At 48.7% G+C, this 17313-nt stretch overlaps 1 protein-coding gene across 2 annotated transcripts in view; it reads left to right on the top strand.

Annotated features, from left to right (window-relative positions):
* The window catches only part of COLQ (collagen like tail subunit of asymmetric acetylcholinesterase), a 64911-nt gene that overhangs the window by 36612 nt on the left and 10986 nt on the right, over positions 1-17313 (top strand). For both annotated transcript variants that reach the window (XM_061194705.1, XM_061194704.1), the window contains 9 exons: positions 3705-3749; positions 4079-4105; positions 5919-5990; positions 7783-7845; positions 8347-8373; positions 9033-9077; positions 9883-9918; positions 12543-12623; positions 17053-17158. In XM_061194705.1, coding sequence (XP_061050688.1) covers positions 3705-3749; positions 4079-4105; positions 5919-5990; positions 7783-7845; positions 8347-8373; positions 9033-9077; positions 9883-9918; positions 12543-12623; positions 17053-17158 — 502 coding nt within the window. The remainder of the gene's footprint in view (positions 1-3704; positions 3750-4078; positions 4106-5918; positions 5991-7782; positions 7846-8346; positions 8374-9032; positions 9078-9882; positions 9919-12542; positions 12624-17052; positions 17159-17313) is intronic.

Here is a 17313-nt window from a genome sequence, read left to right as displayed (position 1 = left end):
CCTCGACCACTCCGCCTGCAGCACCCTCCCCATCACTCTCCACCCAATGACCTATTTTCTTTCTCTGCATAGTTTTCTCACGTTGTTATGGTTTTCTTATTTTTTGTTCCTAGGCTCTTTGGTCTCCCCTCCGTAAAATGTAAGCTCTATGGCTGGGGTTGGCAAACTATGGCCAGGGGTCCAATCTGGCTTGTTTTTGTAATTAAATATTATCGTTTCTGGCTGCTTTTGCACTAACGGGTAGAGTTGAGTAGTTGTGACAGAACTGCTCTATCAGAGCCAAAGCCTAAGATATTTCCTATCTGGCTTCTTACAGAACTGACCCCTGGTCTTGCGAGCAGGGACGTTGTCCACCTGGCTCATGCTGTGTGCCAAGCGCACACCAGTGCCTGGGGTGTAGAGCTTCCCCATCAATATTTGTCGAATGCAATGAGGAAAACAGGTGGACCGGAGCTGCCACAGAGGGGCTGGGGAGTCCGCATAAAGGCATGGTGGGAACCCGAGGGTCAGCTCTGGGGGGATTCCTATCTTCCCAGCCTTGAAGTCCATACTAACAGCATGTGATAGTACATGAGAAACGATGCTGAAAGCTCAGCCTCCCTGCACTGGTGCCGAATCGAATCTCGGAGACAGAGTTTTGGGTGAAGTAGAAGAGGACAGCTTTATTACTTTGCCAGGCAAAGGGAGCCACAGCGGGCTAATGCCCTCAAAACTGTGTGTCCCAACCCCAGAGGATTGGACGAAGGGTTTTATAACAGTGGTTCAAGGGTGGGGTCTCTGACAAGATTAGGGTGTGAGCAGGGCCTGCCCTCCTTTAACCTCATCTCCTTATCTTGATGAGCTTCTCTGGTCCCTTTAATCTTGCCTCAGGTGGTCTCTTGGCTGTTCCTCCTTTGTTCGAATCCACCCTTTGGAACTCAGGGAAGGTCATAGAGGCTGGAGTCTTGCCTACAAGAAACAGGGGACAGTAAGGCCAGACACTATAAAACTCTTAGAGGAAAACATAGGCAGAACACACTATGACATAAATCACAGCAAGATCCTTTTTGATCCCCCCTCCTAGAGAAAGGGAAATAAAAACAAAAATAAACAAATGGGACCTAATGAAACTTAAAAGCTTTTGCACAGCAAAGGAAACCATAAACAAGACGAAAAGACAACCCTCAGAATGGGAGAAAATATTTGCAAACAAAGCAACTGGCAAAGGATTAATCTCCAAAATTTACAAGCAGCTCATGCAGCTCAATGTCAAAGAACAAACAACCCAATCCAAAAATGGGCAGACGACCTAAACAGACATTTCTGCAAAGATATACAGATTGCCAACAAACACGTGAAAGGATGCTCAACATCACTAATCATTAGAGAAATGTAAATCAGAACTACAATGAGGCATCACCTCACACCAGTCAGAATGGCCATCATCAAAAAATCTAGAAACAATAAATGCTGGAGAGGGTGTGGAGAAAAGGGAACCCTCTTGCACTGTTGGTAGGAATGTAAATTGATACAGCCACTATGGAGAACAGTATGGAGGTTCCTTAAAAAACTAAAAATAGAACTACCATACGACCCAGCAATCCCACTACTGGGCATATACCCTGAGAAAACCATAATTCAAAAAGAGTCATGTACCACAATGTTCATTGCAGCTCTATTTACAATAGCCAGGACATGGAAACACCCTAAGTGTCCAACGACGGATGAATGGATAAAGAAGATGTGGCACATATATACAATGGAATATTCCTCAGCCATAAAAAGAAACGAAATTGAGTTATTTGTGGTGAGGTGGATGGACCTAGAGTCTGTCATACAGAGTGAAGTAAGTCAGAAAGAGGAAAACAAATACTGTATGCTAACACATATATATAGAAGCTAAAAAAAAAAAAAAAAAATGGTTCTGAAGAACCTAGGGGCAGGACAGGAATAAAGACGCAGACGTAGAGAATGGACCTGAGGACACGGGGATGGGGAAGGGTAAGCTGGGACGAAGTGAGAGAGTGGCATGGACATATATACACTACCAAATGTAAAATAGCTAGCTAGTGGGAAGCAGCTGCATAGCACAGGGAGATCAGCTCGGTGCTTTGTAACCACCTAGAAGGGTGGGATAGGGAGGGTGGGAGGGAGACGCAAGAGGAAGGGGGTATGGGGATATATGTATATGTATAGCTGATTCACTTTGTTATAGAGCAGAAACTAACACACCATCGTAAAGCGATTATACTCCAATGAAGATGTTAAAAAAAAAAGGGGGGACAAAAAAAGGCCTCCGTGCCTGGGACCACCACAGACCCTGCTCGGTTTCAGAACCCACAGAGAACCCATGGGAAGGGGGTCCCTGCTGCCCCCAGACTGCGGTCTCCAGCCCCATGTGCATGCCTCCAACCTCGTGCAATCCCACGTGTGTCACTCCGAGGCTGTGCTGCCGACTCCGGGGACACAGTGTGAGGACCAGCACTGGCATCACCTGGGAACTTGCTAGAAATGCAGAATCTCACCCTCCCCTCCTCCATCCCGCACCCTTCAATCAGAGTCTGCATTTTAACAAGACTCTCCGGAGGGAATCACCTCCACATCAAAGTCTGCGAAGCGCTGAGCTAGGGAGAGCACAACAGCCTGATAAATAGTTCTAGTCCATTTCAAGAAAATGGAAAAAGGTGAGGCTTGGAAAAGAAAAAAGAACGGAACTGAAACTCTCCCTCCTCCCCTCCCTAAAACAGAAGGAGGATAAACCAAAGATAGTGGTTCCCAAACTTTTCTGCACATTAGAATCCCCTGGGATGCCTGTGTCCCTCGGGAATTTTAAAAGATCCCCAGGGGTTTCTAATGTGCAGAGAGACTTAGGAACCCCTGGCTGAGGGGTTGTTGGTCATTTGGACAAGCCTCCTAGAAATCCTGTTTCAGACAGGCTTTGCGTGAGGCGTGCTCACCTGCAGATGTTGGGGATGAAGTGGTGGCCTGGGGGTTTTGGTGGATTCCTCTCTGCTGTCCTGAGGAGCTTGGAAGACGGTTGGCCAACTGAGCATTTCATAGGCGCGTACGCTGAAGGCAGCTGCGTCCTGCCGTAGGGGGTGTCAAGCTTTAGTGCGACGGGCCCTGGAGTCCCTGAGCGGGCCTCAGCCCCGCTCCCGTGGCCGGGCCTTGGGACAAAAATGCACTCTTCACATCTTAAAACAGAAGACTTTTGCTGTACCTGGTACCCATAGATACACCATGGGAATTTCTGTGTCAGCTGCTCCTGCGAGCAAAGCCTAACTTCCGTCCTGTCTGGGCCCTAGGGAAACTTGGTAAGAGCAGCCGAAAAGATGTGAGAGGTGGTGCAGCATCTCGTTTTCAGCAAGTAGCATATCTTCAAGTCTCTTCAGCTGCTCTCACCAAGCACTCAGGATGTTTCGGGCAACCCAAGAATTCCAGGGAGAAAATGAAAATCACAGAGAGTAGGTGTGTGAACATTAATTACAGTAATGGTGCTGCTGGAAACAGCCTAGAGAAAGCAAGAAGAGCGGGCCTAGGGAGGAGGGGCCTGGGCTGGAGAGTATGGAGTGTCCTTCCTGCCGTGCCTGGAGCCCTGAATCTGCAGAGAGGACGAGGCTGCTGAGGAGCCAGGGCCCCAAGAGCCCCTCCCGGCCTTGGCTCCCTCCCACCAGCCTGTCTTGGGCTCATGCATGCTTTCTTCACTTCTTATCTTGATTGTGTAGGGCCCGCCTGGGCTTCCCGGCAAGACAGGACCAAAGGGAGAAAAGGTATGAACCACCTCTATCTTCACCCCACCTCTCCTTGGTAATTCCAGCCTGTTTTCTGGGGGTGCCACTGAGGGTTTTCAAGTTCAGATTTCAAAGCACGTGCTAATCCTGCCTTCGTGCGTGAGGATGGGCTCCGGGGTGACTGGGCTGCTGAAGGTGTGGGACCCCACCGGTGCATCTGGGGGCGCCCCCTGACGTGGCGGGAGTGCTGTGAACCTCCAGGTGACCAAGCCGCATGGGCATGCCCGCTCATCAGCCCTGCTAAGCCCTCTGATTCCAGAACTTTTCCTCCAAAGCAGCCTCTGCTTACCTGTCTTCTCCATCCACAGGGGGAGCTTGGCCGACCGGGAAGGAAGGTATGGTCCATGCTGTTCTGTCAGCATTACACGGGCAGCTGTGCTCGGTGTGCATGAGTGTGTGCACTCCTAGGGGTGGGGACCAGCCGCGCACCTCCGCGGCCCTGATACCCAGATGGCTGATGACAGCACTGCCATCCTGATGAGGACTGTAGTGACCTCCTCTTTCTGCCCACTTTTCAGTCAGGAGCTGCAGCCTGCTACTGGTGGCATTCGGACTTCTGCCAGAGGCTGCCAAGCCTGGCCAGATTTCCCCCAGCCTCAGACCACCTCATCCTGCCATCCATCAGAGAAACCCTCCAAGGCCTCAGCCAGCGGCACCAAATGACTCTCACTGTCAATTTGATTAAAGTGGAATAACGTGTCAGACAGAAACAAATGGCTTTGCTTTAAGGCCCAGCTGAAATAAATGGGAGTTACTTCAGGTCACAGGGACTCAGTAAACCAAACACATGTTATTAAGATTCTCATTAGTGTCAGGAAGGAGTAAGCCCCCTGCCGCTTGCTGTAGTCAATGGATGCTGGCACTGAAATTGTAGGTCTTGGTGATATAGAAGAAGGTTCAAAACTTTGGCCAAGAAAGATGCCTCTGGTTCTAAATATAAATTATTATTTTCCCAGTTAAATGTTTTATTCAAATACTTTCACTATCAATAAGAGCCTCAAACAGACCTTTGTAAGGCAAAGTTCCAACCCTTTAAGGCACAGCTGACCACTCCAGTCAAGTCCCAGCAGTCGACTGAAGTGCTGGGCTGGGAGGATTCTGGTATCGTCTCCATGCTCAGGACTAACAAGGGCTGTGATTGATTAGTGATGTCTGCCGTGGATGAGGAAGGCAGGAGCAGGAACTAGTACACATGCCAGCACCTGTGATGTCTGGGTAGGGGCTGAGCCTTCCACATCTACAGCTTGGCTAACTGAAATTAGCCAGTGGGTGCAGAGGTCAACATAGACCCCAAGTCGCTGCTCCCATGCTCTCTTGCAGGGCTTACTCTTCCATAGCTCCTTGGCTTATGTTGGGTTCCCTAGACACAGAGATAGAGATGGTCCATGCCATGTGCAAGTGAATTAATGATTAAGGGAGCTCTCTCCAGAGGAGCCTGAGGGGAGGGGAGACCCAGATGGGGCAGGGAAAGAAACCCAGCGTGGGGTGGTATCAGATGACATCCAACTTCAGTCTAATCCCTAGGGGAGCTCTGGAGTGTGAACAGCACCAGAGAATTTGTCCTGCCTTACCTTGATGTAAGGGGGCTGGGCTGTTGGCTGCAGGAAGGGGAGGTACATCAATTGCTGGGCAGCTCCAATTGCCTCCAGCAAACCCACACTTGCAGGTTGTAAGAAGGAATGTGCTGGTACAGCAAGGAAGGTAGCCCCTGGGAAATGGGCATGCTGGGCAGGGGGGAAAGACCTTGAGGGAGTACCCCCAGCATCTGCTGCTACTCTCCAAACATAATCCTCTCCCCTCCTACATTGCCTCCTTGGGGAGAACCTATGGGAATGCAGGGGACATTTGGGTGGATGGGTAGAGATGATAATGATCGAAGAACCAAGAAGTTTAGAATCCCTTCCCTACCACCTTCCATTTCTCGAATAGAACAATCTTGTGTGTCGACATAATGTGACACCAAGGGCTTTAACTCGTACCCAAGTGGCCCAACTTTCTAGGCCATCAGTCTTTGGAGGGTGGGGATGAGAGTCCTGGGGCCATGCTTGGAGGCCCCATACTCCCCTCTAGGCCACAGAGACAAATCTGTGTTTTTAGAGGGAGGGAAACAAACCCAGTTGTCCTGACTTTTGTTCTCTGTCTTTGAAGGGCAGACCCGGCCCCCCAGGTGTTCCTGGCATGCCTGGGCCTGTTGGCTGGCCCGGCCCTGAAGGCCCCAGGGTAAGTGTGGCAGCTCTCAGGGCTCCAGTGGCATCAGAACTGGAGGGGAGAAGATGGCGGCTCCCCAGGCCCCTGGCACATAGTCGGTGAAACTCACTTCCTCCAGATGGGGAGGAAGGAGAGAGCCTGAGGACTTCCCTGAGGTCCCTAAACACTTCCTCCTTTGCTTGGACTGCAAGACCTTGGTCAGTCCCACGGCTCAGCTTCTGTGGGAGGAGAAACGGGGGGCTGCCGCCTCTTTCCCAGGGGCCCTGTCCTCCTTTGTCTTGAGAGTTAGCGTGCAAGTATTTGGTTCCCTGAGATGACACAAGAGGGGCTTGTGTCTGGAAAGCAGTTGGCCTGTCATGCTAATTGGGCAGGGGGTGGAGGGTGAGGGCATGGGAGTTGGGGGCTGGAACAACAGAAATCCTATATTCACAGAGGGATTGCCAAATGCTGGTGAAATCCCCGTCCTCAGACAGGTTAGGAAAAGCTAATACATCCACACCCATGTCTTTTTACACACTTCGGTCATAGACTATTGGGTGCAGAGTCCACGACTGAGAACTTTGACCTGCAGAAGTCAGGGGTGAGCAGGTGAATGTCACTATCTGCTCTGACTCACTTATTGGCTGTATTTATTCTGAGAATAGAAAATTGTTCCCAGTCCTCTTAGGAAAAGTCCCAAGGATATTTCTTTAAAAATCCCCTGTATAGCGCTGAGCCGTCCAATATGGCAGCCACTAGCCACATGCGGCTACTGAGACCTTGAAACATGCCTAGTGCCACTGAGGAACTGAATATTTAATTTTAATTAATTTAAGTTTGAATTCAAAAACCTGTACTCAATTCAGTTAGTTGAAAATATTTAAGTATTTTGGAGTAAATTGAGTATGTGAATCTGCTTTTTTAACTATAAATTTTATGAAATCTAAATACAGATCAAGTATTTTAGATGAAAGTTTAGCACCTGAATTGAGATGTGATTTAAATGTAAAATACACAACAGATTTCAAATATTTATTATGAAAAATGGAATGTAAACCTCTCATGAATAATTTTTACATTAATGGCATGTTTAAAATGATAATTAGATTAAATTAATTAGAGTAAATAAAATATGTTGTTAAAGTTAATTCCATCTGTTTAGTTTTACTTTTAATGTGACTTCTAAAACAAGTTTAATATTAAGCATGTGGTTCACCTTATATTTCTACCGTTTAGCGCTGGTTAAAGTTTTTTAGCACAGAGGGCACTGAAAGTTCCAACTGTAAACCATTCTGAGGGGTAACAGATCCCACCCATGAATCCTAGTCCCCTGCCTCCGTAGTATACACCCAGAGGCTGATGTTCACTCTGCTTGGCTGCAAACCTAGGGTAAGAGTATATGGAAACATCGGAAAGGCCCTTACTATGCAAAGAGTAGAGCAGATGTAGTTTTTTTGGGGTGCGGATGCCTTGTCCTTTGAGGCCCCAGTGCCTGCATGCTCTCTCCCCCTCCCTTTCCTAGCCTTCTCTGGGAGAAGATCAAACATCAGTCAATTTACAACATGTTAGTGAGCATTCAGTTTGAAGATCTGCTCTACCTTGGACAATTTCATTCTATGTTTCATGTCAAATACCAGAATGAAGTGTGGAGTCTGTAGTCTTGGGCCCCTGGGAGCCAGCAAGGGAGGATTTGGGGTCCTCAGATGCACAGGCCAGCCCCAATGTCCCCAGTTCCATCCTGATCTTGCCCACGCCTCTCCTGGTTCAGTTTCTCTAGGAAATGTCACTGTAGGTCTTTTTTTCCCCCTTCTTCTGATTCCCACAGGGTGAAAAAGGTGACCTGGGGATGATGGGCTTGCCAGGGTCAAGAGGACCAATGGGCTCCAAGGTCAGTGTGTTGGTCCAGATAGATTTTTCCAGGTCTTCTTACTAAGGTTCTGGAGCAGCTGATGTCTATAAAGTGGGGACCGGGTGGCTGCCATCCTGGGCTGGGGATTGTCACAGATATTGGAGAGCCCAGTGCCAGAGTGTGCTTATCTTTACCAGCCCTTTGGGGGACATCGTGTCCTGGGACACAGGGGCAGAGGGATGCCATTCCTGCTGTTATCTTGGGCAGCGAGGGTCAAGCCTCTGGACAACAAAGCAGATGGAAACCTTTGTTCAGGCCTTTGGGAGAGGAAGAAAAGCAGTGTTCTTTTTAGGCCTGGTTTAAACACAACCCTCAGGGACATCTTTGTATTTACTGCTGCAACTCCCCCACCCCCCCAAAAAACTTGCAGTCAATGTGGAGACACATCTCACCACCACATACAGAGATGGCTTCCACTCTTGCACCAAACCCAAAGGTCCTACAGGGCTGATTGTCAATTCACCTTCTGCTTTCTTTTAGGGCTACCCTGGATCCAGAGGGGAAAAGGTTGGTGCTTGTCTCTGATGGCTCCCCAGAGCCTGGTCTGGGCTGTTGGGTCTGGGGTCAGTGATGAGCAGAGGATGGGCCCAGGGGTCTCTTTAGTCAGCGACTGCAGCCACCACTCCTAGATATTACCCTGTCCTTTGTCAGTGGGCTGCGAGACAGGAGTGAGGGACCTCCTAGCCAGGGCAAGTGGGTAGGGAGGAGCTCCTGGAGGAGGTGGAGGCCCCTCAGGCGGGGCAGTGAGAGCTGAAAGTTGTGCCAGGTGCAGCATGAACACAGCTGACATGGGGTGCTGCACAAAAATGGCAGATGTGTTCTTAGAGCAAGCTTCTACCACACAACCTTCTTGTCTGTCAAAAACGGAGCAAAAAACAAAAAACCCAGCCAGACCCTGGGAATAAATTTCCTAGAGGATAAGAGAAAATCTGGGACCTGGAATTTTCTGTGGGTTGTCCTTTATTAGTGTAGAGGTCTTTGAGGTCCAAATAGAAGGTTATCTCACAAAGCATGCCTTCCCTGGGCCAGTCTCCTAACCTCTGAGCCTGTTTCTTTGCCTGGGAAGTGGGGTGCTGACCTATGGAGCTTTCAGTTTGAAATGCTCCAGTTCCCCCTCCCCCTCAATGGAGTTAACTCATTGACTCTCTCCTGTGGTTTCCTCCTAGGGATCCAGAGGTGAAAGGGGTGACTTGGGTCCCAAAGGAGAAAAGGTAATGGGCATTGCATAAAAATGATAAACTTCAACAGAAGTGGCAGCCCCTGCCCACCCCCATCTTGCAGGCTGACTGGCTGAATGAATGAATGGCTGGCTGACTGATTGACTGACTGACTGACTGTCAGAATGACTAACTAACTGGCTGATTCTCTGACGACTGACTGGCTGTCTGTCTGACTGGCTGACTGGCTGCTGACTGGCTGGCTGACTGATTGACTGACTGACTGGCTGACTGACTGGCTGGCTGACTGACATTGACTGACTGACTGACTGGCTGACTGACTGGCTGGCTGACTGACCGACTGGCTGACTGACCAACTAGCTGACAGCTGGCTGGCTGGCTGGCTGGCTGGCTGGCTGACTGGCTGGCTGACTGACATTGACTGACTGACTGGCTGACTGACTGACCAACTGGCTGACGGCTGGCTGGCTGACTGGCTGTCTGACTGACTGGTTGTCTGTCTGACTGACTGGCTATCTGACTGACTGACTGACCGACTGTCTGACTGGCTGACTGACCGACTGGCTGGCTGGCTGACTGACCGACTGGCTGGCTGGCTGACCGACCGACTGACTGACTGACCGACTGACTGACCGACCGTCTGACTGGCTGACTGACCGACTGGCTGACTGGCTGGCTGACTGACTGACTGACTGACTGACTGACCGGCTGGCTGACTGGCTGACTGGCTGGCTGGCAGACTGACAGGACTTTATCTTGAAGAGCTGACCAAACTCTTCCTCAGCCCTTTCAAGCATTATTTCAGAGGCAGTCACTGTGTTTGTTGTTCTCTTCACAGGGTTTCCCAGGACTTCCTGGAATGTTGGGGCAGAAAGTAAGTACCTAGAAGTAGTAAAAATAGGTCTCAGTAACAAATTAGACCTTCCAAGCACAGCGAAAAGAGGTCTGCCTCTCCATTCATCAGGCATGAAAAGCGGGTTTCGCTGTGGAAGTTTCTGGTTTGAAAGGGGAGCAAGTTGTTGAATGCATCAGTGAGACCTCCCTCCAGCTCAGTGGGAGGAAGGGATTCCCCACCTGAGTGGAGCGAGGCGTTCCCTGCATCTTCTGTCTGTCAGAGGGCTATGGGACTGTGCAAAAGCAGAAAGCTTTGTGCCCGGGCACTCAGACTGGAGCAGCAGTGGTCAAGGGCCCTGGCGTGGGTTTGAGACCACTGCTGACTCACATCCAGCTCAGCGCTCCTTCAAGGGGGCACATGCACTGCTGGAGGCCCACAGGGTTATTTTAGTGGGTGACAGCTAAAACATTTTTTATTTGATAGGTAAATTTATTATCTATTTAAGTATTTAGTGGAATTTGCTTGGGACAAGGCTTAATAAAAAAGGAGTTAATTTGGTTGACTTAAAGAAAAAATATTTAGTGAATAGCAATAGAATGGTGTGCAGATGTGATAAAAACTGTGAAAGTGACAATTGATTGACAGACTTTTTTTTAACTCTTACTTAAGGTTAGGGAAGAGGTATTGGGGGGCGAGGGGAGTGTCAGAGAAAGGGTGCTTGAATGATCACTTAGGACAACCACCATCGCAATGGTAGTTCCTCATGCTGTAAGGCACTGACATTGGAAACTTATTTTTGCCTAAGCCTCAGAGCATGATATTCTTCAAACAGGCAAACGGGATGCTTTCTTAGAATTCTAAATTGTTTTCAAGTTCACCTTAAAATTTTATTTTCCAAACTTGAATGAACAATTTTTATCTGACTTTCTCTTGTCAGTAGATCATATTTAAATAATTTCAATCATCCGACATGATTATAATTTATCACTGCCTAAAGCTGTCAAAAACTCTGTCTCTGCTACCTACATAGACTGTTGGGTTAAAAATAAATAGATTAATTATATAAGCAAGTGAAAGGAAACATTAAGAGAGACAAATAATTTTATTTTAAAATACTTAGTCTACGTTTTCATTCAGTGCAACAGTGGACATACATTCCTGTAAAATTAAGTATGACAGCTTCTCTGGTCTCTGCACCATTTACTAGACTTGCCGTACAGAGTTCTCTCTCCCTCCCAGGGCAGCCTGTTTAAGACAGAGCTGATGTGATGACCATAATTAGGTCTTTGGAGAGAAATTAGATCAAGACATTACTGGCTGCTTCCAGCTGGTGAAGAGAAGGACCACACTTTCTTCAGACGATCTTTTCCAAAAAATTATGCTGTTTATGCTGCTGTTTTCTCCCAGCCAAACAAGGTACCTCTCAGCCCCCTCTAAACAGCCAGGAAAATTATGCAAACATCTCCATGGCCACAGAGAATCCTAGCAGGCCGAAGGACATGACGGATGGGAAAGAAATCGTAGGTTTAGGGACAGTTCTCGGTGAGGCAAAATGTTGGTAGTTTGACAAATTCATTATACTGGCTGAGCCAACAGGTAATTTCAGAGCTTTATGCTTGATCCTTACTGTGTATTGGTGTTCCCTGGAATTTTCCACTGTGTTGTGCCTCCTCTGGCCTCCCTGGGAGAAGTCGTCCGGGTGTTTATCCTCGTCTGAGTGGCCGGGTCAGCTCTTCACGGGCACCAGCTGTTGCCTAACAGAAACTCTCATGGCTGCTGTTGCTAAGCTTAGCTTGTGTGGTGTCTTCTGGGCTATGGAGGGGTTACTGGGGGTATTAAGGATGCCCTGTGGGGTGGGTTCATGAGCCGAAGAAGCCACCAGTGGGCCTGGAATCCTGGAAGAACACGGGGAAGGAGGGGATGAACCAAAATGGAGAGATGGGTTTTACAAAAGGCTGGCCTTAAACTCTGGAACTCTGCAGTTGGTACATGTGGTTCTGATGGTTCCAAATAGAGCTTTTCAATTAGGAGTGTTGCTTACGCTGCTTTCCGTGCCTTTTACAATAACTAGATTGAGTATGTGAACATGTGTCTGGAACATCTCTCCCACTAAGAGTTTTTATCTGAATCAAATGGGAGTGAGGTGGAACTCAAACCAATTTTTTACTGAAGAGTGGGGAAATATATAACGTGAGCAGAAACCTCCCAAAGATGATAGTTGTCAAAACTGTGTCCAATCATTCAAAAACCCATAGATTTGAATTTGTGCTCAAAACAAAACAAAGCACAGCATAAAATTTCAACTAAGGGAGAAGGCATTTCCCCCATTGGTGTCGCAGGCACAGGGGCCTGAAATGCAGGCGCCTCCCACCCTAGCCGCTCTGGATGGGGATTTAGGAACCAAAATGTGTGCTGCCCAGCAGCTGTCTCTCTCAGATAGTAACCTCCCCACCCACGGTAACATTCTCCCTCCCGTCCTCTTCCTTGAAAACCCTCTCTCCCTTCACACGACTTCATCGCTCTCCCAACCTCCCAGAGCAGCCCGCCTGGAAAAGACCGGGAGTGACGAAGGAGAGGCCCTGTGGCCAGAGATTGGATCGACCTGGAGCTGAGCCTGCTCCTTGTGCCCTCAATCCTCTCTTGCTTCTCTTTCTTCCTTCCAGGGTGAAATGGGACCAAAGGGCGAGCCCGGGATAGCAGGCCACCGGGGGCCCACAGGAAGACCGGGAAAACGAGGCAAGCAGGTATGGATCCCAGGGCTCACCGGACCTCCTGACCTGGGGTGTGGGTGTAGAGAGGTGGGCAGGGTGGGGCGGACAGGTCAGGAACGTTGCGGGGACACAGTCTCCAGCATCCTCTGGGCTGGGGGGCAGGACAGCACCCCTTCCGGGGCGCCTGGGCTCTCCACCGAGGCAGGAGTTAGAGGCGGATGGGGTAGGATGCCCGTCCAGCTGTGTCAAGGCTAGAGGCAGGAGTGGGTCTTCGGTTCATAAGAACAGGTCTGTCTTATCTAAGGCAACTGGGAGTGGAAATCAGATCTGCTCGTTCGCCCAGAAAACCTGCTTTTTGCCTCAGTGCCCCAGACGGAGATGGAGTTCTGGAATCAGCCCAGATATTTCCCTGCTGTTCAAGGATCTGCTGGGTCTCAACAATAGGGTGCTTTCTCCTCACTCAAGATCCCCATTTGTAAATGACCCCTTTATTGGCACTATTCAGGGTTTAGGGAAAGTTTTCATTCTGAATTCCCCTGGTCAGCAGGCTCTTGTGTCAAACCATGTGATGTGAGCTGTCCCCAGGGCCTCAGAGAACCTCTCCCCTTTGCTCGAATGAGACGTGTGCCCCTTACTCTTTTGGTTGCCAGTCTGTTGGCTTTTTACCTCCTTTCCCATTATACATGTAATATATGATCATCACAGAAAACAGAAGATTCAGAAAACTAGGAAGGAAATCATCTAAAGACCTAACACCCAGGTACAACCATGTTACCATGTATGTACACTTCCTTCCAGTATTATTGCTTCCGTGGACTTTCTAGTCGTTTGTTCCTTTTATATCCGATATATAAGTATTGCATCCTAAATTTTTAACTTAAAAATCACAACACACACATTTTAACTTGTTACTGCATTCATTAAGCACTCTTACTCTTAAACATTTTTTTAAATCTCTGCATCGATTTTGGTAAATGAGTAACCAGAGTAGATAGCTTGGACAAGAGAAGCCTAACCAAATTATAAATAATGCTGAGAAGTGAACGTGTTTTGGCACATTTCCATTCTTTCCTTAGGCTAGATCTGTGGCTTTCAGACTCTAGCTTCCATCAGAATCATCTTGGGGGCCGATTAAATACAGATTCCTTGCCCCAGGTGCACTGGTGGTGGTCCCAAGTGTGCCTCTCCTCTTCTCCAATGTCGAGGCCTTACTTCCCAAAGACTCTGATACAACTGGGGTTGCAGCATGGGTTGTTGTTGTTTTTAAAGCCCCACATGAATCTAATGTGCACCGGGATTCAGAACCACGGTAACACTACAAAGCCAATTCTGGTCTTTTCGAAATGAACTTAGGAAAGACATAGACTCCAACCTGATGAATCAGCTTCCACGATGACTTTTGAAGTCACAATATTCCAGTTTAATTTTTAAAGATTTACAGTTGGTGGCATGACTGTGGGTGGCTTCACAATGATGCCACAGATACCAATTTCCTAAAAACTAGGCTCAGAAAAAGAAGAAAAAAAGGAAAAATCTTTTCAAAAAAATCGTTTTCTCTGCTACTGCTGCATTCCATCCAGAATGTGTTATGCTTGGGGTTCGAGAAGCCGGTTGGCTTCTGTCATTTAGTTCTTTCCTTGGGCAGTGTTTGTCTTGTCCTGGTTAGGGCGGAAGCCAAGAAGGCTCTTTCTTGACCCTGTTGAGAATGATTCTGTCGGAGCAATCTTAAAAATGACACCAGAACCACATCTGGGAGTTCAGAGAAGTTAGGGAAATGAGCTCATCTTCCTCCAAAGGCGTCATAGACACCCGACTGTGCTCCAGCCGAGACTGGACTCATCAGCCTTGGGAGCGGGCCATGGTAGTTTCTTTTTGTCATGAATTAATTGCCTAGTAGAGTCTTACATACAGAGTGTTTGTTGAGCCATGGTGCTAAGAGTCTCTGGAGGTTATGGAAAGTCAACCCAAATCCTGGAATCAGAAATCTGGAAGGGGATCCAGGAGTAAGAACTTCAGATCCAGAAGGACTTTAGAGACCACCGACCCAATTCCCTAAATGTAGTCACCAGAAAACCAAGGGCCAGGGAAGTGGCCTGACCACCCAGGACCCCCAGCCAAGCCAGCTTCCAAGCAGGGTTAGAACCTGGAGACCTGAGACCAGCTTCCCCACAGCAATCTTCACATCACCCTCCTGCTTCAGGCCTGGCCTCCGGGCAGACCCAGGACAGCAGCTCTTGACTTTATCACACCGATCTTCAGTCACGGAGACACAACTTCCTTGATGGGAATCACCAGACTTGGTGGCAGTAAAGGAATAAAGAATGCTTTTCCTGGAAAGCGCTGCTCAGTGAGTCCTGCTCACAGGGACGAGGCTCTTCTGAATAGATGACTGAGCAGCAGAATATCTGATTACCGCTGAGGTCAGAACAAGGAGCGTTTCCAGCTCCTTCAAGCTGTGGCACTTCCTGTGCTCAGAGCCAGCTGATGTGGCTCTTAGAAAAACAAGCCTTCGCTGTGGCTATATTAAGACGGTGTGACTTCCTTTGCCATCTGGGACCCATCTTGGTTGCCTCACGGAAGCTAAGGCAAGGCTTAAGACTCCCTCCATGAGGGTGGAACTGGAGACAAACTCTGACCTCACGATCCCACATTAAGTGTTTAAGAACTCCTTGGACATTGCCGAGAGAGCCCCCAGGGCCATGTTGACAAGGCGGAAGGTCACACATCACATGGTGGTGAAAGGCGTGCCCGGCCTGCCTGTTCCCCAGGCTTGGGGAAGGTTACATTTCATTAGGTGGGCGAGGTAGCCACAGCACGAGGGTATGAAGGGGACCAGGCCAAAGCCATCAGGCACCAGTCACCATCCTGGTCGGGCCCCGGGCAAGAGTGGACAGTTAGCAAATGGCTTGGGGGAAGGATCTACAGGTGTGCCAGCCTTGGTTTCTGGGGTCATTCCTAAGGGCAGCTCTGGGGGGAGGTGTGTGCTCTTAACCCTCCCAGAGCAGACAGCAAAGAGGACATGCTGTGTGGAAAGACTATACCTGCAGGTGTGCCTCTCGTTAAGAATCAGGACTTTTCTAACTGTGGAAAAAAGATGAAAACAAGCCAATTGCTATGATAATCAGCTTGGCCCACAAAGCCCTTGATTCTGTGCAAACCACTTTTTCACCTTAGAGATCTCTGTTAGCCTCACAGCAAGCCTGTGCAGATGTATATTGCCTGGCCCCATTTCACAGATGAGAAAACTGAGGCACAGAGCAACAACGTGAGTTACCCAGGGTCTCATGGCCAAGATGAAAACCCAGATCTCTCGACCTAGAGCCAACAAACTACATCCGCTTTGTGTGTTCAGCTTCTCCTCCTTCCCCATTTGGTCTGGGGAAAGGAGGTGAACAAAACAGATTCTGGCCTGCAGGGAGCTTCTGTCTCCTGGAGAGACACAGAGGAAATGACCACACGAACAGTAGTAGTTATGATCAGGGATAAAGGCCGTGAAGGAAAGGGGCCTATGACAGGGAGAACTGACTTGGTCAGGCAAGGTCAAGGAAGGCTTTGCCGCAACTGTATTTTAGCTGGGAGCTGAAGGATGGGAGGGCGTTAACTAGGCAGAAGGGTAGGAAGAGGGGTTTGGGGCCAAGAGAAGAGTCTTGAGAAGGGAAAGAAAAGGCATGGTGTTGTTGAAGACCAAAAATGCCAAAAGACTGGGACACGCGTGGAAAACCTGGCCGTGCAGGGCTGTGGAGGCTGCAGTAAGGAGCTAGGTCTTTATCCTGAGAGGATCGGGAGGCCACGGGGTGGGAACAGCTCTTGTGCTGAAACAGAAATTGTCCTGATGAGCAGGCAGAGGCCTGATGCCAGGTGACTGGCCTAAATCCCTGCTCTTTCCTGAGCCTTTCTTTCCTCACCTGCCCAGTGAGGGGTGTGGTTTGGATTGGTTCCTATTCGCTGTCAGGTGTTATGTGTCTAGGACAGAGCAAGAAGTGATGTCTGTAGAAAACAAATTTACTGTTACCAGAGGGGAGAGGGATGGGGGGAGGGGCATATTAGGGGTATGGGATTAACAGATACACACTACTATACATAAAATAGATAAGCAGCAAAGATTTACCGTGTAGCACAGGGAACTATACTCAATATTTTGTAATGACCTATAATGGAATATAATCTCCAAAAAAAACCCCACCAAATCACTATGATGTACACCTGAAACTAACACAATATTGTAAATCAACTATACTTCAATTTTTTTTAAAAAAGTAATGTCTATAAACATGCATCCATCACTGTCTCAAATGTCACTTGCCCTGAGGTTTTTAGGAGCTTGCGGGTCCCTCTGGGACCTCTGGGACTGCATCCTCCCCCCTGCTCCAAAGTGCAAGGTGGTCCCTAATTTAGAGATGAATGGGGGAGGAGGTTTGCCATGTCCTGCTCTTATAACAGGCTCTGCCTTTCTCTCTGTCAGGGGCAGAAGGGAGATAGTGGAGTTATGGGCCCACCAGGCAAACCTGGGCCTTCTGGTCAACCTGGCCGTCCAGGCGCCCCAGGCCCCCCGGGTCCCTCATCTGCAGGTAAGAGCTACACTGCTTCACCTGATCCACACTGTTGCCCTCCTGGCCAGCCTCCCAGAGAGCACAGGGAGATGTCAGCAGAGGCCTGCCTTGTGTTCTGAGTTGGAAAATGCCTGAAGCATTTCAATATATTTCTAATTTATCCACAATTAGGC

Source organism: Eubalaena glacialis, chromosome 6 (genome assembly GCF_028564815.1).
Source record: "Eubalaena glacialis isolate mEubGla1 chromosome 6, mEubGla1.1.hap2.+ XY, whole genome shotgun sequence".
In the NCBI taxonomy this organism is placed as follows: Eukaryota; Metazoa; Chordata; class Mammalia; order Artiodactyla; family Balaenidae; genus Eubalaena; species Eubalaena glacialis.
The sequence above is the reverse complement of the archived record's forward strand: the minus strand, read 5'-3'. Positions and strand labels throughout refer to the sequence as shown.